Here is a 23,818-nt window from a genome sequence, read left to right as displayed (position 1 = left end):
ATATAACGACCCTCCACTCACTGAATTTGATTTTGGAAAAATATACCCGTGTTTTTCTCGGAAACTTTGCTGCTGTTTCTGTCATAAGCTGTCTCTTTCTGAAGATGGATGTGTCTCTCCCTGAATAAACTCTTCTCGGGCTTCCAGACAGATACAGGTATCAATTTTAACCACATTTTGATGGCAAACTCTGCCATCTGCATTAGGGGTGATGCCTGATTGGTTAGTTCTTATGATGAGACTAACCAAATCAGGAGGGATGGACAATGGGGGTATAAATACCACTGGACTAGACATGCCCAGGCATCATCCCTGAAGAAGGTGATAGAGCTTGTCATCGAAACATGGTTAAAATTGATACTTGTACTGGACTGAAGCTCAAGAAGAGATTATTCGTCATACATGCCAGGAAAGCACTAGATCCTTTTTTGAGCGTCTTCTCTTTTGTGTATCAAGGCTTCCAGTAATGGGAGGTCTTGGAGATTGCTCTCCCTGTGTTATATAATTATTCCAACTAAACATTTCCTTCTGCTCTAGAGTGTTCTGTTTGTAATTCTTGTCTGCCTCATTCCTGCATTCAATGGTGGTTAACTCCTGGACTTTATTTGTCAGAGGGAACAAAGGAAAGGACCTCAACACCATCAAGTCACTCCGTGTTCTCCGTGTCCTGAGGCCACTGAAGACCATCAAACGTCTGCCCAAGTTAAAGGTACTGAATTTTGAATTATCGTGCGTTTGCAGTGAAAGCATTTTGGAAAAACTGCTGGTAAAATCAAGAAACTAAACATTTCCTTTTCACCACTTTTTACTGTACACATCTAGTTTCATTCAGCAATGTTGGTTTTCTTACAAAGTCCAGCTATGTTTCTTCTTCATTAGGCACTCTATAGCATGAGATTGGCTTAGATGCTACACCACTCATTCTGTTAATACCTGAGCTACACAATTCACATTCTGCAAAAAAGTGTCCTACACAACAGGTACAAATCTTTAAAAAGAGATCGTTTAACCTGCATTTCAAATATAATCGCGAAATAGTCTTTAAATGTCTGCTTTAAATTTTGTGCAGGTGATGCAGGACCACTTTAAGAAGGTCCTTCTCCTCCTGCTATAATTGCTGCAAGATAAGGATTTGGCAAGTTCTTAATCGAACATTTGAGGTTTAATTCAGGCATTTAATGTTATAATAGGGTTGTTAATGGTGTCACAATGATGTTCCCTGAGGTGAAGATATAAATATCCTTTTACCCATGGGTCAGAGATTACTGCCTGTTAAACTTGGGGCCCACGATCTCAAGAGGTATCAACTTTAAAAATTATGAGTTGCAAGCTGTTCAGTAATCCTTTAAGTTTGATTGGAACATAGCAGTGCCTTTCCTGGTTTCATCTTGTTTCTGATGTTCTGTTCGTAGCTGACTTCAGGTGTGTTTTCTTCAGGCTGTCTTTGACTGTGTGGTGAACTCGCTGAAGAATGTTCTGAACATACTCACCGTTTACATGCTGTTCATGTTCATCTTTGCTGTCATTGCTGTGCAGCTCTTCAAGGGCAAATTCTTCTACTGCACTGATGAGTCAAAGGATTTGGAAAAGGACTGCAGGTAAAATCTGACAAATGAACGTGACAAACTGGAATGCAGTTGTGAAGCTGAGTTAATGTTGCACAAACCTCTTCCTCTTGTGGTAGAACAAAATGCCAGACAGCAACATTAGTGCTGGTAATTCAGCTGACTTTATTGGACTGAGTGTCATAGAGTAGCCATGTAGCTCGCCCTGTCTATACTGCCCATTATGTCTATCTATAGTAATCCTACTTGCCTGTATTAATTCTATATTGCCCATGCCCTGTGCATTCAAGTACCTGTCTAGATGCTTCTAAAATGTCATTTTTGTTCTTGCCATGACCACCTCCTCCAGCAGCTCATTCCAAACACCAAGTGCTGTTTGTGTGGAATGTCTACCCAGCACATCCTCGTTAAACCTCCTCCCTTCCCCTCTACCAAAACCAATGCCCTCTAGTCTCAGGCACCCCTGCCTTGAGGAAATGCTCGCTACCTACCCTGCCCATTTCTCTCATAATGTTATATCCCTATCAAGTCAGCTCTTGGCTGCCTGCATTCCTGGAGAAAGTCAAAGTCTATCCAGCCTGTCCTGACAACTCAAGCCCTGCTATCCCAACAATATCCTTTTGAATCTTCTCTGAAGCTTCTTCATGTCACAACACAGTGCAACACCATTAGACACTGTGTAACAAGCAGCAGTAAGTCAAGGCAACTGGACTCACTGTGTTGCCTCGAAGATATCTCACCACTTATCCAAGGGGCTTCTTCAATTCTAATCCATGGCAGGTAGTTTTCTGGGTTATAAACTCTGAGTTGTTTAAAGATATAGCAATCACATGAGTGTCACTAGTCCAATATTTGCATGGAAGGAGGTGTGAACTGTTGTGGAGTCGCCAAGGTAGAGATGTCAAGGCTGAATTGTAAGTAGCTGATTGGTGGTATTGTACCCACCCCTTCTATTCAGGGTTGGGTTTCCAGTTTGACAAAGATGGCTTTTCTAATCTCTCCTTTCAAACCACCTGCCCTCCCTGGCCAAAAATATACACATTGTTATCATCAAAGGAGTGCCCCTTATCCCTTAAACTCTATGCTAATAACAGGGGAAGAATTTCTAGGCAAATAGCCTCCACTTTGATTTTGAGATAAGTAATTATAAAGAATGTTTTGATTTTAACTTTAGTATTAGTATTGATTATGTACTAAGATATAGTGAAAAGCTGTCTTGCATACTATTTATACAGATTGAATCATTAAACGGTACATTGAGATGGAAGGAGGTAAAGCAATAACAGAATGTAGAATAAAGTGTAACTTACAGAAAAAGGTGCACCGCAGGTAAACAATAAGGTGTATGATCTTAACAAGGTGGATTGTGAGATCAAAGTCCATCATATCATATGAGGTCCATTCCAGACCCAGATGGAAGTTGTCATTGAGCCTATTGCTATGTGCTTTCAGACTCTGTATCTTCTGCCTGATAGGAGAGGGGAGAAGAGAGAATACCTGAGTGGGTGCAGTCTTTGATAAAGCTGGCTGGTATACTCAGGCAGCAAGAAGTGCAGACAAGGTGCATGGAGGGTTCTGCTCAATAGCATACTCTCTCACTGCTCCATAGATAGGGCTGGTGTACTCACCCTCACCTGAGACCCTTCGCAATGAACTTCTGTGTGAGCGCCGGGTGTGCAGCCTCACTAAATCACCTGGAACCGACCCACTAACACCAGGCAAATGTCGGAAGCGATAGATTTCCACCAGTGCCATTTTGGTTTTCACTTCTCTGATCCCAAATGATACTGGGAATTTTCTGCACCTTCTGCGTTTTATAATGTTCACAGGTTTCTTTGATTGTGTTCACTCCCTCTAACCACCCTCTGCTGCAAACTCCCCCGTCAACATGAATGGCTGGTTAGCCCCAGAGAGGATTTAGATTAACTATTGTTTATCTTTATTGAGGCAACACAAAAAGGCATGCAATTTGGATAAAGGTTTGTTCACTCGTTACGTGAATGGTCACGATCTTTGCATGACCATGATTGTTATTGGTGAATTTCTCTACACAGTGGTTTGCCATTGTCTTCTTCTGGGCAGAGTCCTCACAAGATGGGCAACCCCAGCCATTATCAATACTCTTGTGATGTGCACCGGCTTCACTTGACCTTGGTCGGGGTGCTAATCAGGTGCTACACCATGCCCAAGGTTAACCTGCAGGCCAGCAGAGGGAAGGAGCGCTTTACACCTCCTTTGGTAGAGATGAACTTCCACCCCACCACCCATTAGGTAAAAGTAACGGTGCAGTTCACACAAGACTTAACTATCCATATACACACACAACCACGGGGTTTCGCTGACATTTCCTGAACAGTCAATAAGAATAGAAAGATCAGTACTCAGGAATAGGAGCTCACGTTGGCCAGAAGTCCCTTTTCCTTCTGATGTAATCTCCACACTTTTAATGTAGACTCATCAACTTCTATTGTTTTGTCTCCAGAGTTTTTGCTGCTTCTGCCACTGAAATATTCCATTCGTACCTGCTTTCTTATCAGTTCCACACTGTTTTGTTTGAATTATGTTGTTTCTTTCTAATCAGACTAGCCAGTGCCTGTCTCAGACTAGCCTAATTAATATGCTTCTCCAATGGCTTTGGTACTGCCTGGTGAAGGAAGCCATTGAAATAAAACTAGAGGAAGAGAATTTTAACAAAGGCGAAGGTCTCGCTCTAAGTAAGAACTGGGATTCGATTGTAAACTAGGTGGGACAGCAGAAACCTGATTGGATGAGGACTAACCAATCAGGATGGACGGACAAGGTGGGTTATAAACACTACTGAACTAGACATGCCCAGGCATTATCGTTGATGAAGATGGCAGAGTTTGTCATCAAAACGTCGGCTACCTGAAGCCGGCTGGAAGCCCAAGAAGAGTTTATTCGTCACATACGCCAAGAAAGCACTGGATCCTTTTTCAGGCTAGCCTGTGTCTCCTAGAGCTAGCGCACTGTCTCACCCTAGCAGAGATGTTGATTTTGTCCTGCCCATTGCTCCTCTACATACTGTAATTTATAACTAACGTGTTTTCTCATTCCCAGTTCTGATGCAGGGTCTTCGCCCTGAAAAGTTAACTCTGTTTCTCTTTCCACAGGTGCTGGCCGACCTGTTGAGTGTTTCTGGCATTTCCCTTGACTCATTTCTTTCTCGATTTCAGACTTCTAACATATTTAGTTGTCCGATTTTCATATCAAAATCAGAAGCATTTCTGGGGCTGTACTGTGGGTGGGGGGGGGGTAGATAGAAGCTACTAATGTTTGGAGATATCATCACCCCAAATCAACCCACTACCCACTCCCCAGGGCAACAGTCCTGCTCCTTCTAGCCCCACCTGGAACACCATAGAAAGTTTGAGAAAGGAAAAAGTTTGCAGCTCTGTGAGGAGAGGAAGGAAGGTGGAACTAGCTAGATTAACATTCAATTAAACCAGTATGGATCCAATTAGTGAAATGGCTCTCTTCCACACTGTAACCATTTTATGAACCTTTCTATACCTTTCAATCACTTCTGGCTTTGAACAGCCCTCAACTGTGCCTGGCCTGGACAGCCCGATGAGCGTCTTAATAGGAGCAATTTGATTGGCTGCACCCTGCTACTTATGTGTAAATTTGAGTAAAACTGCTGCCCTCTCAGAAGATAAATAGCCAAGTTGGTTGTAACAGCTGTCACCAGGCAGACAGGACCAAGTTAAATTCCAGTTATGGTGAAAATTGAGCAGTTTTCTCCATGAACCAGCTGTCTGCTCCATCAGGCATTTCCTGCCAGTACTCTTGCCCACCTTCTTCAGTGGTTGCTTCAGTCATGTACAACCACAGGCCCAATGATTTGGCATCTTACTCCTCGCACCTATTGATGTGTGGCTTTAGCTACACCATTATCTGAAAAGTGTAAGCTGTGCATTGACCAATATCTCAACCATTCCATGAAAAATTCTTAAGAATACCACACTTTTTTTGGTGGTGGGGGGGCGGATATTGCCCCAATATCTGGATTCACATTTCATTATGACCAAGTGCAAAATTCAATAAAAAATCAAACATGTTTGATACCCCATGTAAGAGTTCCAGATTAATGGAGCCAATTTGTCCCAAGTAGATATTTATCTGAGAGTTAGACTCCAAGCTAAATGTTAATAAAAGCTAGTGCAGCCTGGTGTTGCATTCAAAACTATCTAATTCCAAATGTTCTCCACCAGGTTTCACTTGGGTCACAAAAAACTGGAAAGTGAAAGCATTCCTGTTCTGATGTTACTTTGCAGGGGTCAGTATCTAGTTTATGACAATGACGAAATTGAGGCAGAACCCAGGGAATGGAAGAAATATGATTTCCACTACGATAATGTGCTCTGGGCCTTACTGACGTTATTCACAGTGTCAACTGGTGAAGGGTGGCCAACGTAAGTATTACATTCAATTGTATTTGTGCGGTGATTATCGGGCATTATCTGGGCACCAGCGCATCATTGTCCAGTTGTGATTATCTCTGCATGTTAATGGAGTCAGATACATAGGGGCAAGGGTAACTGGTGATGTAAGCTGAACTTCTTCCCACCAGTGTCTTAAAAGTGTAATTTCATATAGTGTAAATTAAAATGCCCAAGGCTATACATGTTTTAATGAGATTCTGAAGAAGATTAATTGATAAAGGAAGCTCCCCAATCACTTGGCAGCAGGATTAGATCTGTGCAATCTAATTCATACTTTGTGGTCACCAGGCACTTTTTCACAGTACCTTAGATGTTGACATCGTGAACAGTTTGTCATCTCTGCTTTCATGTTGGCCTCAAGACTTCCAAGATACTTTTTTGTTAGCAAAATGTTTCCAAGAAAAGTGAATGGATGATATGTATGTTTTGTGGATGAATCACAAAATGTTTAAGAGGCAGCTTCAGTCAGTAGTTGAGAAGGCAAATGACATTTTGGCCTTTATGTCAAAGAGCTGGAGTTTCAAAAGTGGGAGGTTTTGTTAAGGTTAGGCATTGAATGCAGTTTAGGTCCTTGTACCTAAGAAAGGAGTCATATCATAATTCAGAATCAGATTTATTATCACTGGCATATGTTGTGAAAGTCGGTGCTTTGTAGCAGTAGTATAGTGCAATACATTAAAAAAAGTATATATATAAAGAATGGTGCACAAAGTGCAGAATAGTGAGCTAGTATTCATGGGTCCACGGACCACCCCCGACGGTAGTCATGAGAAGGGGGTATGTGAGGGTCCTTCGTGAATGTAGTAACTTTGACATAGAATGTAGGAACAAAGGATGTAGTAACATTAGAGGCAGTCCAGCAGAGATTCATCAAGTTAATTCTGGAAATGTGTGAATTATCTAAACAAGGTAAGTTAAATGGGTTAGGTTTGTAGTTTTTTTTAAAGATTTTAGACGAATGAGGGGTGTCATTATTGAAACTTGCATGATCTGATGAAGCGTATCAAAATATTTATACCAGTTGGAGAATTTCAAATGAGGAGACATAGTTATAGTCATTTAATATCGAGGTATGTAGAAATTTCTTTGTGTAGAGCAGGGGTTCCCAACCTTTTATTGGCCCATGGGCCTATACTGTTAAACAAAGTGTCCGTGGACCTCAGGTTGGGAACCCCAGGTGTAGAGGGTGATGAATCCCTGATGTTTTTTACTCCAGAGAGATAATGGGGCTGGATCATTTGAAGTACTTAAAGAGGAGGTTTTCAAAGCTTGTTATACTGAAGCCTGTGGGGATCTGGTCCAGAGATGATCCGCCATGATCTTATTGAGTAGTGAGAAAGGTTCAAGGGGCCCAGGTTCTACTGTCTTGTGTTCTTGTGTTGTATAGAAGCACATTTTTTTCCAAATGTCTTCTTAGCAAATGGAAAAAAAGAAGAGCCAATAGATTCTGTCTTTATCTGAAAGGAGCTGACATTACCTGATAGAAAGCTTCATCAATTTTGAAGCAGTTCTTCTGTTTTCCCTTGGCTGAACTTTCTGGTGTTTTTTCCAAGAACTGTTTGAAAGTCATTCAGTTGGTGAATGGTAAAAGTACCTGCAGAAAATAGTGAGCTCAGGGCAGGATGAGAAACCCCAAAGCATCCGATAAAGAACAAGACATACACTCAGTGGCCAATTTATTAGGGACGCCTGCTCATTAACGCAAATATCTAATTAACCAATCATGTGGCAGCAACTCGGGTGGATCTTCAACTCAGGTGTAATGTCATATGGAAGGCCATCATTAGGGGCAAGTTCAGGAGTTGGAGAGATGGACAGAGTTCGTGCTTGCGTTTATGATGTAACAATGATCTTTAAATTCAGCATGTCGTGGTACAACTCAATTAGGGTTCTGGAGACACGTGTTTTATCTTTGATGAAAATCCTGTCAAAAAGCAGTTTCTGTAGACTCCCTGAAATTACTGCAGGAACTTAAGGGAAACTCAGTGGAAAATCTATAGCCTTGTGTTTACTTATTTACTTAGAGCTTTTTAGAGAAATTTTTTAAGGCTATACATAAATCACATATAATGTACAAAAATATAATGTGAAAGCAAATTGATTCACTTGAAAACCAGGGATTTATTATGACATTCTCAGCTATGATATGAGAATTCAAAATATCTCCAAACTATTAAGACCATGAGAACAAGTTTTTTGTTGTGAATATTCAGAGTCCACAAAGGAACTCCAGTTTTTCAGATACAAGTTTTCTACTTGGCAAGTGAAGTTAAGTTACTGTAATTTCCTCATGTGATTTTTATTCTCTGTTCCCCAGGGTTTTAAAGCACTCTGTGGATGCCACAGAAGAAGATCAGGGGCCCAGTCCCAGCTACCGGATGGAAATGTCCATATTTTATGTTGTGTACTTTGTGGTGTTCCCATTTTTCTTTGTGAATATTTTTGTTGCTCTGATTATCATCACGTTCCAGGAACAGGGTGATAAGGTGATGTCTGAATGCAGCCTGGAGAAAAATGAGGTAGGGCGTCACCGATCTTCCCGCTGTTGTCCGACTTGTCTGTGATTCAGCATTCTGAATTTCTCCAGGAGCTAGTTCCTATTCCATATATAATGAACCATAAAAACTAGGGGCAGCACAGTAGAGTAGTGGTTAGTACAACAGTTTACAGTACAGGCAACCCGGGTTCAATTCCCGCCGCTGCCTGTAAGGAATATGTGCGTTCTCCTCGTGACCACATGGGTTTCCTCTGGGTGCTCCAGTTTCCTCCCACAGTCCAAAGACATACCGGTTGGGGTTAATTGGTCATTGTAAATTGTCCCATGATTAGGCTAGGATTAAATCAGGGCTGCATCTGAATAAAAATAAATAAAAAATATTCGAAACCCCAAACTACCACAGGTGGCCTCCTTTCTTTTCATGAAGGGCATTCACTTACGAATGATTACATCAACTGCAGGAAAATAATTCTTGTTTGCTACCCGTTTGGGGTGGTGAAGGCAGGTAGTGAAGGGGGAGCACATAGCTAATTACGTTTTGAAATCATTGAAATTTAACAGCGAGAAGAACTTTTGCAAGTAATCCCACTTTACCGCTTTTGATCCATAATCTTGAAAGTGATACCACACCATATGTTCATCTAGATTCTGGAGTACGGCGAGTTTCCTGAGACAGTGAATTGTAGATCTCCGCATCTCTTTGGGTGTAAAGCTCTTTCCTTGACTCCTATTGGATTCTTCAACTCGATGTCTTAAATCGCTGTTGGCCTCTCTGCTCAGGGAATTGATTTGTCTCATCCCTCCTAATTTTAATTGTCTCAGTCAGTTCTCCCCTCCTCCAAACAGCAAGAGTGTAGAACAAAGAATGCACAGTCTAGGACCAGACGGTGCAGCCTGAGATTAGAAGGACATCCCTTTTGTGCAGAGATGAGGAGGAATTTCTTTAGCCAGAGGGTGGTGAATCTGTGGAATTTATTGCCACAGACAGCTGTGGAGGCCAAGTCATTGGGGATATTTAAAGTGGAGGTCCTTAATTAGTAAGAATGCCAAAGGTTATGGAGAGAAAGGCAGGAGAAGTGGGTTGAGAATTATAACAAATCAGGCATGATGGTACGGCAGAGTTGGCTCAATACGCCAAATGGCCTAATTCTGCTCCTATGTCTTATGGACAGAGAAAGAATGGACTGTGACTGTAACAGAGAATTGAAGAACGTAATGTAGGAAACCAGGATGAAATGGGGTGTTTCATACAGTTGCAGAGTTGTACCATACAGAGATGTGGCCTTCAGCCCACCATGCCTATGCTGACCTGTTTACCCTTCTGCCTTAATCCCATTTACCTGAATAAGGTCCACGTCTTTCTAAGCCTTGCCTATCGAGGTGCCTTTCTAAAGTAAACTTTCCCTCAAATCCCCTTTAAAATCCTTCCTTTCACCTTAAACCAATGTCTGCTTGTTTTTTTGATACCTCAATGATAGGAAACGGATTATGATTACCTCCTCTATCTGTGGCTCTTAGAATTTTATACGCCTCCAGGGAATCCCTCAGTCTCCTCTGCACCAGAATAAAGAAGCCTAGCCTCATTAGCAACAGAAGACAAAGATCCCACAGAATTCAAACAATCTAAGGGGACGGTTACCATTTTAGGATGCTTGAACGCAGCAGGTACTCACTGGGTGATCAGAAAATGTACATGTCCTAGGGCCTTGAAAGGTGTTAAAATTGACCCAGTAACATAGAAAACCTACAGCACAATACAGGCCCTTCGGCCCACAAAGTTGTGCCGAACACATCCCTACCTTAGAAATTACTAGGCTTACGTACAGCCCTCTATTTTTTCTAAACTCAATGTACCTATCCAAAAGTCTCTTAAAAGACCCTATCGTATCCATCTCCACCACAGTTGCCGGCAGCCCATTCCACACACTTAAAAAAAACTTACCCCTGACGTCTCCTCTGTACCTACTCCCCAGCACCTTAAACCTGTGTCCTCTTGTGGCAACCATTTCAGCACTGGGAAAAAGCCTCTGACTATCCACATGATCAATGCCTCTCATCATCTTATACACCTCTATCAGGTCACCTCTCATCCTCCGTCGCTCCAAGGAGAAAAGGCCAGGTTCACTCAACCTATTTTCATAAGGCATACTCCCCACTAAAAAATAGCTGGATTACCACCGATATTATGTTAGAGTAGTTTGAAAAATATTTTGTGCCAGGAGCCGGAGCAATTGCACCTCTATAGGGCTACTCAAATATTGCAAAATTACTATTTTGGATAACTGTTCAGCTCATCCCAAAGCTGAACACATGTGTGAAAATAGTGTTTGTACAGTGTACTTACCACCAAACTACATCGCTTATACAATCCCAAGACCACTCTTTAAAGGACAAGTATTGTTTGCTTTTCACTAAACTCCTGTTAGATGAGATTGAATGCTGGCAATTCTGTACAGACATTTATTAAAGAATTAAATATGAAGGACGTTCATTGTATAAAATCCTAAAGGGATTGGACAGGCTAGATGCAGGAAGATTGTTCCTGATGTTGGGGAAGTCCAGAACGAGGGGTCACAGTTTGAGGATAAAGGGGAAGCCTTTTAGGACCAAGATTAGGAAAAACTTTTTCACACAGAGAGTGGTGAATCTGTGGAATTCTCTGCCACAGGAAACAGTTGAGGCCAGTTCATTGGCTATATTGAAGAGAGAGTTAGATATGGCCCTTGTGGCTAAGGGATCAGGGGGTATGGAGGGAAGACTGGTACAGGGTTCTGAGTTGGATGATCAGCCATGATCATACTGAATGGCGGTGCGGGCTCGAAGGGCCGAATGGCCTACTCCTGCACCTATTTTCTATGTTTCTATGTTTCAATCCCTCCCGTAAATAAATTTCTCCAATCCAGGCAGCATCCTGATGAATCTCCTCTGCGCTCTCCAAGCACAACCACATGCTGACGCAACTGTATTTCTATGTTTTACTGACTATCCTGTTGTACATCATATTTATTATTAATTACTATAAATGCACATTTGAATGGAGACGTAATGTGAAGATTTTTACTCCCCATGTATTTGAAGAGTGTAAGTAATAAAGTCAATTCAATTCAACCCTTCCCATAATGCGGTAACCAGACCTGCACAAGATACTCCACATGGGGCCTAACTAGTTACAAAACTAGTGCTCTATCTTTTATATTCTATGCTGTAACCCAAAAGGCGAGCATGTCATACACCTTCTGTACTGCTCTTTTTATGAGCGTGGCCACTTTCAGAGGGCTATGCTTTTGGACCATTAAGTCTCTCTGTTTATCAGTATTCCTGAGTGGCCTACCATTTACTGTATATGCCTCTATTTGACTTAGCAAAGTGGATCACCTCACGGTTGCCAGGATTAAATTCCATACGCCACCGTTTTGCCTAACTTTCCATCTGATTTATCTCCTGCTGTAGCCTTAGGTAATCTATCTCACTATCCAGCAGTGGAATTTAAGGAATGAATCTTAATAACAGGGACTAAATGGATGGAGGAGGTTGAAAGTAGATATCATGAAAGAAATGAATCTTGCAAATTGCTAACAGCTGTCTGTGCATCTTAACTATGTGATTGTTGAGTGATTTGGCAAAGAGCCAATATTGGTTGGCATATGTGAAATGCATTGAAAAGGCACAGTTTCTGCACAAATCTCATATGTTTTCTAACCATAAGAGATTCTGGAGATGCTGGAAATGTCTTGCAACACATACAAAAAGCTAGAGGAACTCAGCAAGTCAGGCAGCATGCCTGGAGCAGAGTAAACAGTCAACATTTTGGGCCTAGACCCTTCATCAGGATAGAAGTTTTCTTATTTCACAGTCACTTAATATTGTATGCTTAAATAAAAGTAGAAAATGTCAAAAATAAGCCAAACATCACCAGTGGCAAGATAAACGGGGTTAATAATCTGGAACTCTGACACCATGTCTTAAATTACATAGATAGGGGAAAGGTCTTTGAGAGGAAGGAGACTGAGGCTGAGTGACACACTTGGCAGTGGTGCCTGCCGAGAGAGCCCTGAAGACTTGTAAATTGCAGTCGATTTCTCTGGATGAGGTGTCAATAAAGAGAAAAATGAACGCAGTAGGGAGAGACAAGCAATTGTTGGATCTGAGGAGTCAAACCCCTGCAGGTGTTGCAAATTTGAAATAAACTGGAGAATATTGAGAAGCACACAAAATGCCGGAGGAAATCAGCAGGTCAGGCAGGAGTTACAGAGGGGAATAAACAGTCGATGCTTCAGGTTGAGACCTTTCATCAGGACTTGAAAGGAAGAAACCAGGATAAGAAGGTGGGGGAGTACAAATTGGTAGGTCATTGGTGAGTCCAGGTAAGGGGGAAGGTTGGCGTTTGGGAGAGGAGGGAATGAAGTACGGAGTTGTGAGGAGAGAGGTGGAAGAGATAAGGGGGCTAAAGAGGAAGGAATCTAACAGGAGAGGACAGTGAATGAAGAAAGAAAGGGAAGGAGGAGGTGTGAGAGAGGAACCAGAATGGGAAATGGCAAAAATAGAGAAGAAGGAGGGGGGAAGAGAAATTACTGGAAATTTAGAAATTGATGTTCATGCCATCAGGTTGGAGGCAACCTAGACAAAATGTGATGTTGCTCCTCCAACCTTCATATGGCCTCTCAGTGGGAATAGAGGACACCGTGAACAGACATGTCAGAATGGGAATGGGAAGGGGAAGCTGTAGTAAAATGAATGGCCCCCTGGGAGATCCTGCCCTCTTTGCAGACAGACCAATCTCATCGACGTAGAGGAGCCTGTACTCAAAACACCAGACACAATTTGTGAACCAAAAAGATGTGCAGGTGAAGTGCCGCCTTACCCAGAAGGAGTGTTTGGGGCCCTGAACAGTGGGTGAGGGAGGAAACGTAGGGGTGGGTATAACACTTGTCACACTTGTGGGGATGTGTCAGGAGGGAGATCGGTGGACAAGGGAGTCACATGACAAAGGAGAATATTGGGAGTGTCCTTCAGGTCAGGCATCTGTGAGAGAAATAGAATCAGAGAGGGATTATAATGGCCTCCAAAGCCCTATATAAGTCAAGGAACAACATTTGCGTTATTATATTATTCAAAAATAACGCAAATACATCAGAGTAAACAACACTTACAATCTCTCAAGGGGGAAAACACATTTTAAGGATTGAAAAATTTTTGGTGATAATAAATTTAAAAAAAACACTACTAAGCAGAAAAAGGCGGGGGGGGTAACCCATTAGGTGTACAACCTGGAGTCATGCGTCATACAAAAAGCTTCTAAAGATAAACATCAAACCGCCAGCAAGAAGTAAAAAATATCAAAAATTTACAATTAGATTGTGGAGGAAATCTATCAATTAACTCAAATGATAGTAATGAGCAAATGAACCCCATCTTTTCTCAAAATCAAATAAGGGTTCAAAGGTTGGACTTCTAATTTTCTCCAAACTAAGACATAGCATCACTTGAGAGAACCATTGTGACAAGGTGGGAGCTGATGTATCCTTCCACTTCAACGAAATGGCCCTCCTAGCTATCAATGTAACAAATACAATAACATGTTGGTCAGACACAGAGATACCATGGATATTTTGAGGAATTATTCCAAGGAACACAGTTAATTTGTTAGGTTGTAAATTAATTTTAAGTGCTTTTAAGTGTTTCAGTAGGGAGCATCCACCTCATTTTCGCTTTTGGAATTGCCCTCTGAAGGTTTGCACAGACTCCACAATTGAATGTTATGCAATCTTCCTGTTTCTCCATGGATGCTGCATCTTTTCATTTCATAAATGGCCGTTCTCTAATTCAGACCTTTTGCTGTTTTGTTTCCAGAGAGCCTGCATTGATTTTGCTATAAGTGCCAAGCCTCTTACCCGATACATGCCACAGAACAAGCAGACTTTCCAGTACAAGATGTGGAGATTTGTGGTCTCCCCCCCTTTTGAATATTTTATAATGGCAATGATCGCACTCAACACCATCGTGCTGATGATGAAGGTGAGCTGTTTCAGCCAAACGCTCCATGAACCTGGAGTTTGGTTGTCACAGAGATGTTACTTCAATTTTCAATGACAAAGTTAAATTCTTCTGCTTTAAGAACTGTTATTTCTACTTACATGACACTTTGCTTGTCATTATTCACCCTAAAAGTCCACCTTCCTAAGATGGGGCTCAAGACAAGAAACGTGATTTGAGGTGCACTGGAGTTGCCAGCTGAGCGACGTTACATTCTTGAAGGTGTTGACTAGAACCCCCTTCCTCTCCAACACCTATTTCTTAATAGTGAGCTCTAGTTTGAGTTATCAATATTATCTGATCCTGAGGAATACAAGGGAAATTCTAACTTTGAGAAATAGTACAAGGCACTTAATAGGTATTTCTCAGATTTCCACTGACTTCAGTGAGGAGGAATGTGTAAAAGGTAGCTGATTTAACATAACCATTTTAATTCTATCAACCAATTAGACCTTTTTTCCCAAACCTGTGAACTCATCGTCAGTGAAAGTGCTCCTGACAACTGGAAATCACCTCTTTTTTAAGGTAAAAGTTTGTTACATGTGATCATTGAACATTAGTTCATGAGTTCTGTTATTAACACACATTTAGACCCGTCCTGCTATAATAAGATACTGGACTGATTGTGAGGCAGTAAGCTGATCCAGGAGTTGTCTGAACGTGCGATAAAAAAGCAATTTATTATTGTCGTTAGGCCTTCAAATCAAGTGTAAAAATATGTTATATTTCATAATGTCCCTGCTTAGGGGTTGAAGTTTTATTTAATTTTAAGCTTTTTTAAAGCCTGTAGTCACTAGAATTCAGAGGAATCAGGGGTGACCTCATTGAAAACTGTCGAATGGTGAAAGGCCTTGATAGAGTGGATGTGGAGAGGATGTTTCCTGTGGTGGGAGAGTCCGCGACCGGAGGACACAGCCTCAGAATAGAGAGGCGTCCTTTTAGAGAATGGAGATGAGAAGGAATTTCCATAGGTAGAGGGTGGTGAATCTGTGGAATTCTTTGTCAGAGGCAGCTGTGGAAGCCAAGTCTTTATGTATATTTAAGGCATAGTTTGATAGATTCTTGTTTGGTCATGACATGAAGGGATACGGGGAGAAGGCAGGAGATTGGGGCTGAGAGGAAAATTAGATCAGCTGTAATGAATGGCAGAGCAGACTCAATGGGCCAAATGACCTAATTCTGCTCCTATATTTTATGGTCTTGTGGTTTTGTCAACGGTACAACAAGTGTTGATAGATGTAAACACAAGGAATTCTGCAGAAGCTGGAAATTCAAGCAACACACATCAAAGTTGCTGGTGAACGCAGCAGGCCAGGCAGCATCTCTAGGAAGAGGAACAGTCGACGTTTCGGGCCGAGACCCTTCGTCAGGTGTTGATAGATAACTTTATTCCACTGACGTGTGTTTAAGTTCACATCAAGAATGTATGATTTGGTGACATTTATCTGTATGTTTATTGAGAGGAATTATGCAACTTAGGGGTAGAAACATAAAGGTTGATATAGACTTGATAAAATTAAAATAATAAATCAGTAATACAAATTTTCATGATGCTCCCAGTGGTACAATTAGTTTAAAAAAACTAGATATGGGATATCTGGTACAAAAATAACTTACAGATAATGTGATGAGTTACTGGCTCTCTAATGAACAAAGCAATGACAGTCATGTCAATAATTAAACAATCAAAATTAAATTAGAATATTATTATGATACAATAATATTTCTAAAACTAGCATTTTATTATGAAATTTTAAACATGCTCATCTATTTCTGGATATGCCACATCAGGATGAAATTGAGCACAAGTGCATTTAGGGATCATGAATATAACAGATTAATTTTCAATTGATAATGAGACAAATAGAAGTGTTAATGCTATCATGACTGTTCTGTTTGAAGAAGAGCTCTTCAAACCAAACCCATCATCCACCAAGTGGTGTGTGTTCTTTGAAGAGCATGCCTCTTCTGAAACATTTCTATGCTCTCTTTAAATGGGAAGTAACGTCCTTTCAGGCAACAAATTTCTTTTGCTACACTTCTCCAGATCTGACACCATCCTTGTTAAATCCACTTTGCACCCTCTCCAGTACAGCTTCTCGAGGTGGGTGTGCCAGGTTTTGTTACTTCTAATCAGCTGACTGCCTTATAAAGTCAAGGATAATGACTTCCCAGTGGCCATTGTGATGTCTAATAGTGTGCCAGATAGAGAGGTATATTTGTACAATCCATATCACTGAAATATGCCCAGCAGAGTTAATCTTCATTGACCATCAGAGCTGAACTTCAGAAAATGAACACATTTAATTGGTTGTTTTATATATTCTGTGCAGTACGGGAAACTTAATATGAACTGGGGGAATCAGAGAATAGCATTTTGTGTGCATTGGGATGAATTAAGCACCAGTGACTTTTTCCTGTACTGATGTACTGATCACAGTGACCAGTTTGCTGTGCGAGACAGCTTGAAGTCCACAGGAACGTGATGTCCTTGATAAAAGAGTAGGTTCTGTTCTGGGCTAGTGAGGCATTTCATTCCTGGCATGCAACAATTTAACCTTGCTGATTCTGTCGTGGAGGTTCTAGAAAGGATCAAGACTGATTCCTGTTCCTCTTAAACTTTTTGTTTAAATAGTTCCATAACGCTCCTGATCCATATGACAGAATGCTGCAGTACCTGAACATCTTATTCACATCTCTGTTCTCCATGGAGTGTGTGTTGAAGCTCATTGCCTTTGGTATACTGGTACGTTACTTTGTGCTGTACAATTAGAACCATTTAACAATAATGAAAAATGTTGTTCTGAATTAGTGCCCGAGTCTGTAGTACAGGTGTTTCACATATCCGGTCAAGAACTCTAATTTTACAAAGACCTGCCTATGTGTTGAGCTCGATTTGGTTTGCATCCTTATAGAGAAACTGGAGATTTGATTGGGTGCAGAGAGGCCCACCCATCGGCATGTGGTTACAGTATAGCTGTAAAGAAAACAAACGCCTGTGCCAAAGCCTCACTGTATGACATACCCTGCCTCCGGATTCTGCCAGGTCGACCTTCGCCCTAGGGGCAGTCTCAGTCACCAGTTAACCTTCGCGTCTTTGGGATGTGGGAGGAAATTACAGCGTGGCCACAGGAGGAACGTGCAGACCCCTGATAGAAAGCAACCAAAGTCAGGATTGAACCTGTGACACTGTAGCTGTTAGACAGCAGCACTTGCTCTGTTGCCCCCTTTCCTCCGTGTGCTACTCAAGAAGCAATGGAAGGTGCAGCCTTCAGGACCGAGGCTGGGCTGTTAGGCTAGTGGACAGAGAAGGAGACAGCAGACACAAGTCCCTCTACGCCTGGGCCTGTGGAGTTAGTTGGGTAATCTAACCATTTGCGGCCAAGTGATGATTGGACAATTGGGGGTGGGGCCCAATTGGTCATCCTTCCAGTGATAGGGGTGTGGGAGGGGGAGGTTGAAGTGACCAGATGTTGGAGGGTCTGTGCTCCAAACACGGGCTGGGGAGATAGCAGGGTCCCAGCCAATGGATGATCATCCAGGGCAGGCTGAATTCCTCCATCAAGGAGCCTTGGGGAATTGGCACTTTGATCGATCAGGGCCTTACTGAGTTGCTGATTGTACTGTTGGAACATTAACGCATTGAAGCCTCATGGTGATGGGCCTGGGGGCATTGAATTGTCAGTGGATTGTGTGATCCAGCTACTCAGCCTGGAAGGTCCTTGGTTGTCCGATAATGTGGTAGCAGGCTGACGATCAGAGCCACCATGTCACCAGGAGTTTAGGGGATGGGGAAAGAGGAACTGGGGGCTTGTGTACAGTCCTTATCCAATCAAGAACAGGATTAATGGATATCTGACGTTAGTTCCCGTTGGTGGTGGTGTTGAGTCCGAATGGCAGTGTGCACCCTGGGCGCTGTCTTGAGGAAACAGAAATAGTTTGGCAATGAACCAGTGATGTCCACTGCTGACATCACACAAATCACTCAGCACCTCTAACATTCACATCGCTTCATAGTCATAGAAACACAACTCACCTGAGAGTTTGCCGAAGGTAGACCGGGAAGTGAAGAAGGCATTTGGTATGCTCACCTTCATCGGCTGAAACTCCGAGTTGGGATGTCATAGTTAGACTGCGCTTAACAACAGAGAGACTCACCAGGGTGTTGCCTGGAATGGAGGACTGCAGTTACAGGGATAGATCGCATTGGCCGGTCTTATCTCACTGGACTACGGGAGGTTGAGGGTGATCCGATAGAGATTTATAAAATTATGAAGGTCATAGACCTTGTCTCAGGGCAGCAGAGTCTACAACTAGAGAACACAAGTTCAAGGTGAGGGAGGAAAATTTTGAAGGAAATCTGATGGTTAAATTGTCCACACAGGGTGTGTTGGTTATGTGAAACGTACTGTCACTGGAGGTAATAGAGGCTGATACAATTAAAATATTTCAAAGTGCTTCTGCACAGGATAGGGAAGGTGTACAGGATATAGGCTAATGCAGGCAAATATGTTTAGTATAGAGTGGATAGACATTGTGGTTGGTATAGACGAGGCGGACTGCGAGACCCCAATCCTGTGCCGTAGGACTCCATGATTCTAGTTTGTGGAGAGAGCAACACAACATGAATACAGGCCTTTCAGCCCAAGCATCCCATGACAACCATGGTGCCCATCCATTTAATCCCAACTTCCTGTGTTCAGTCGGTATCCCTCGAAGCCCTGTTCCTCCATGTACCTATCTGACCACTTCCTCCGGCAGCTCTTTGCATATACCCACCACTTTCTGCATGACCAGGTTGCCTCTCGGGTCCCTTTTAAGTCTTCCCCCATTTCACCCTCGATAGTTTGGGGCTCCCCTCCCCTGGGGAAAGGACTGTTACCATCCCCCTTATCTATGCATCACTTAATGACCTGAAATCTCACTGCCAGGTGCATCTCCACTTTCCTGTGGGTGAGCTGTGGGTTTTCTCATCTTTCCAGTCAACCTTTGAACTGCCAGTTCTGAGGGAACCTGTCACCAGAGTGTACCCCCACCCCCCATACCTGTGGGTACTTAGGGTCAGCTAACAACATCGCCACCTGTAATGACCCGGAAGTGAAGTTAAATCTGTTCCAGAGAAACACTGGGGGAGCATCTGCCCACGCTGGAATAAATCTGTATGATGTGTACAATTGCTGACAATTTGATACTGATTTTTTTTCCTCTCTTTTTGCATAGAATTACTTCCGTGATGCATGGAATGTGTTTGACTTTGTAACTGTACTGGGAAGTATAACTGATATTTTAGTCACTGAACTAGCGGTGAGTATTCCTACCTTGCATTGAGCCACTTGTGGTGAGGCAGGCTGGGTCTTGTACCGTTTGCACTTGGCTTTAACTCTGTCCTAAGTGAGAAGAAGCAGCAGGTTCATGCTGACATTGATACGAAGGCAACTGGCTCCACAGCAGCTGTCCTTTGTACAGGAATTCAAGAGAGGAGAGGTTCGCTGCATGCTTGTTCCGCTTGAACCTTTTAACCATTAAACAAAATCCTGATAATAATTGGTCTGGTCATGGTGGAAAAATGTGAATTCACCCTTTGGTTCACACGTTTTACTAGGTCCTCTCCCTTGCACGCATCTCCATCCCCCTCCCTTTCCCTTTACCAGTTTCTTAAGCAAGGAACACATTTGGACAAACTGTTGTGGCAGAGGCAGCCTCCCTGTTTCCTCGAGCAAAGGACTGAGGAAAGTTATAGTCAGTGGAAGTGATGCACAATTTTCCCTCCAAGCGCTGGGCTTCCCATTTATTTGTTTCCTGTCGTTAGGATGTCAGATCAGTCTCAATGCAGAATTCTCAGCATAATTTGGCTTTTCAGTGGACCTGTTCTTCTGAACAAAATGAAGGGATTGAATCAAACACTCCTCCTCGGGGGCCGGACTGCAATGGGTGAAATAAGCTTGGTGTTTCAGATTTACACAGGTAACACATTGGAAACGATCTCAATGATTTGATGCTATTGAGCTCCTGAGCCACAGTAAGGCACAGCTCACCACAGTGGAGAAGAGCACACCTTAAGCTGTGAGCAAGATGCTGGGGATTATTGGTGCTGGTGTTAATGACTGGGCACTTTGCATCCTTCAATTACATCCAGATCTCTGAGATTGCAGAAGAAGTTGGTAGAACGTTTGCCCGTTGATACTTTCAGTAATCCATTCCAGCCTCATTGGTTGACTTATCTTTTGTTTTAATGGAGAAGTTGTTTTAATATTGCTTGCCTGGGCTAACTTTTGTCTTGGTGGACATTAGCCATTGTTGCGCAATCTCTGAATTTTGGTGATTTTCTATCAGTGCTGCACGACGATGATTTAGTTAAAATTACAATGGTCTTTGAAAGAGAAAGTCATTGGTGCAACATACCCAATAAGGCGGACTTGCATATGCCAGTCTTGTACTTGGTGGGAGAACTGACACTTTTCAGCTGGAGGCAGTTGATAACGAGCGTGGACTCACCAGGGACTGGTAACAGCCACAAAGTTTTATCTGCATGTTTCCACAAAACAGGTCAATATTTGTCAGCATCATCTCCTTTGGCCCTGACTGCCAACTGGGTGCTGTCCAGGAACGACAGCCAAGTCCTTGTCTGACTTGAGTTTCCATGTCTCTGAAGAAGAGGCCTTGGTATAGAGTAGCAGTGATGCCAACCTTAGCTTTACTGAAGTCCTGAACTGCTGCAACCGGAGATTAAATGGCAAGCGTCTTCCACCGTGGTTGAGGAGCCTCTCTGTACTTGCAACAGTAAGGCTGTGTTAAATCGCCCTGCATTGTTGGTAATAGTAATCACCCTCTCTGTTTACAAAGCTCAGGATACACTCCAGCCCTGTTTATGATCTGACCAAGCCTGCTCATTAAACAAATGAAATATTTTGCTCACAGTGACCATTTATCCATCAACTGAACTTGATAGATGTTGTAATATTTGGGGCAGGACACGGCTGTGCAGTGAGCTCCATAAGACTCCTGTAACAACATTAGAAATTTCCTCTGCAGACCAGCTGCCTGGAGGTTAAACTTTGCCCTAGGGGCCCCAAATAGTGATTAATTATACAAGTCCGTCTCAGGGTGGTGAGATGCCGGAGACCCAGTCTTTTCATAGTGCAAAACAGTCAGGGACTGGCATGGATGCCTGTTCGTCCATTGGGAAGTTACACATAGCACGGGAAGAATAGGAAAACTGAAGAGAAAAATATACAAAGGAGCACCAAGAAGTAAAGGGAAATCGAAAGTGGTGGTACAGTGATGCAGCCACAGCCTCTCAGCTCCAGGGACCCAAGTTCAATCCTGACCTCGAGTTTTGTCTGCATGGGGTTTGCACATTCTCCCCAAGACTGTGGGTTTCCCCTCAATGTTCCGGTTTCCACCCATATCCTAAAGACGTGCAGCCTACCTACTGCCCATTACGTCACTCGTGTTTAGGGCAGCAGTGAAGGTCCATCTCCGGCGGTGCTCAGGGCTTCCTTCATCGTGTCAGTAGCTTGGTTTTTACTACTGTCAGGCATGCAAGTCCCAGGTGGAGAGTCAAGAATACCGTTGCACTCAGATGTAGAAGGTTCCCTCTTTGCTGTTTCCATAACAATGTTGTTTTACCAGCCAAGGTTATTAGCTCTGAGCTGAGCCCCCAGACCTGGTGGGCCACTTTTTGACCTGTTTGGCATGGGTGATTCTACCAAGAGCCAAAGCATAAAGCCAACATAGCTCTCCGGGTCATTGAGGCACACAAGCCTCCAATCTCTACAACAAGGTTGTGGTTCTCTTGGAGGAAAGACATGCAGGTTGGTGGGTTAATTGCCAATTTGTATGTAGATGAGTGGCAGAATCAGCAGGAGTTAATGGGAAAAATAGATTCCAAGATAGAATTAAAGGGGGAGTGAGATTCCTCTGTAAGACAGCACAGTCTCAGTGGGTCAAAATTGTCTTCCATGTTGAAAGGAAACACGGAAAAGCCAAATATTGTAAAATGCATGGACCAAAGTTCAAAGTAAAGTTTATTATCAGATATAAATAAATAGCAATAAATAATGAGCATGAATTAACGATATAACAGAGTCTTTAAATAAGTCCTTAAATGAGTGTAGCTATTCTTTTTTGTTCAAGAGCCTGATGGTTTAGGATTAGTCAACTACCAATAGACTCACCACATTTATGTTTTGCTTGGCAGCACTCATCTTCAGGCTTTGGCTCATCATTTTGTTCTTGATTTCCAGTACCACTTCTCTTTCTTTAACAAGTAAAATGAGATCAGGGCAACTTCTGTCAAATTATTGCCTTGGGCTTTGTTGAAATTATTGGCGTGCACACTCTCGAGAATGGGAAACCAGTTAGGACGTTGGTCAGGTGACACAGTCGGGTGTGAAGTGTGCTGCTTCCATTGATAATTAGTTTTGATGAGGTTTATTAACATAACCCTTGAAGTTAAGAGTACTTCCTGATTTCTTCTATTGCATCCAACCTACATGGAAATTGTATTGTTTATTAGTCTGAAGTAAATGATAAACAATACATTTGTATTCATGAAATCAAATGCATATTTATTCTAATGTTCATTTGTTTGTGTGTGTTTCTTTAGGAGCCACAATTCTAGATTCAATTACTTTGAATAATCATTAATTACTGACAATTAACAGGAAACAAATTGAAATTAGATGATCTTCTGCTATTATGCTTTACATTTGCAGTCAGTTTATATGAGGATAACCTTGGGCATTTTTTTGAACTAAAGCAATTCACTTCCTTTCCTGTAGCCTCCTCCAAGAGGTGAGATAAAGTACCTTGTGTTGGCAGGACATGCAAAATCACCTACCACTTGCCATAATTTGTGATCCACAGCAATTATTAGCATTTTATTTGACTACGGTAGCATCAGAGTCAAAGCTGATCTGATATCAAGTATCAATGCCCAAAAGAATCTGTCATTCTGTTGGGGATTCCTGGTTTACCAGTGATTTAAATTTCTGCATCCAATCCCTGATGAGCCCTGCCATTAAATGATATTCTATCTCACAGTCTGCTACAAAATGTACCTGTTTAATACCCGTAAAGTGGATTACTCAAACATTGCCCAGGTTGTATTAAGGGTTAATGATTTAATATGCCCTCTGTGAGGTAAAACAATTACCTGGATAGAAAGTGTAATGAAGAATCTTGTACTTCAATAAAGACAAATCATTTTATTGATGTGCTTGAACGACTAAAATTTGTTAAAAACCTGATATGATTTT

The 23,818-nt window shown here is 42.2% G+C and overlaps 1 protein-coding gene across 3 annotated transcripts in view; it reads left to right on the top strand.

The window, feature by feature from the left end:
* The window catches only part of cacna1ba (calcium channel, voltage-dependent, N type, alpha 1B subunit, a), a 927,013-nt gene that overhangs the window by 792,154 nt on the left and 111,041 nt on the right, over positions 1-23,818 (top strand). For all 3 annotated transcript variants that reach the window (XM_072240685.1, XM_072240684.1, XM_072240686.1), the window contains 7 exons: positions 613-709; positions 1,438-1,598; positions 5,861-5,998; positions 8,346-8,547; positions 14,376-14,540; positions 17,194-17,304; positions 19,779-19,862. In XM_072240685.1, the coding sequence (XP_072096786.1) occupies positions 613-709; positions 1,438-1,598; positions 5,861-5,998; positions 8,346-8,547; positions 14,376-14,540; positions 17,194-17,304; positions 19,779-19,862 (958 nt within the window). The remainder of the gene's footprint in view (positions 1-612; positions 710-1,437; positions 1,599-5,860; positions 5,999-8,345; positions 8,548-14,375; positions 14,541-17,193; positions 17,305-19,778; positions 19,863-23,818) is intronic.

Source organism: Mobula birostris, chromosome 22 (genome assembly GCF_030028105.1).
Source record: "Mobula birostris isolate sMobBir1 chromosome 22, sMobBir1.hap1, whole genome shotgun sequence".
Taxonomy (NCBI): Eukaryota; Metazoa; Chordata; class Chondrichthyes; order Myliobatiformes; family Myliobatidae; genus Mobula; species Mobula birostris.
This window is presented reverse-complemented; position numbering and strand designations above follow the sequence as displayed.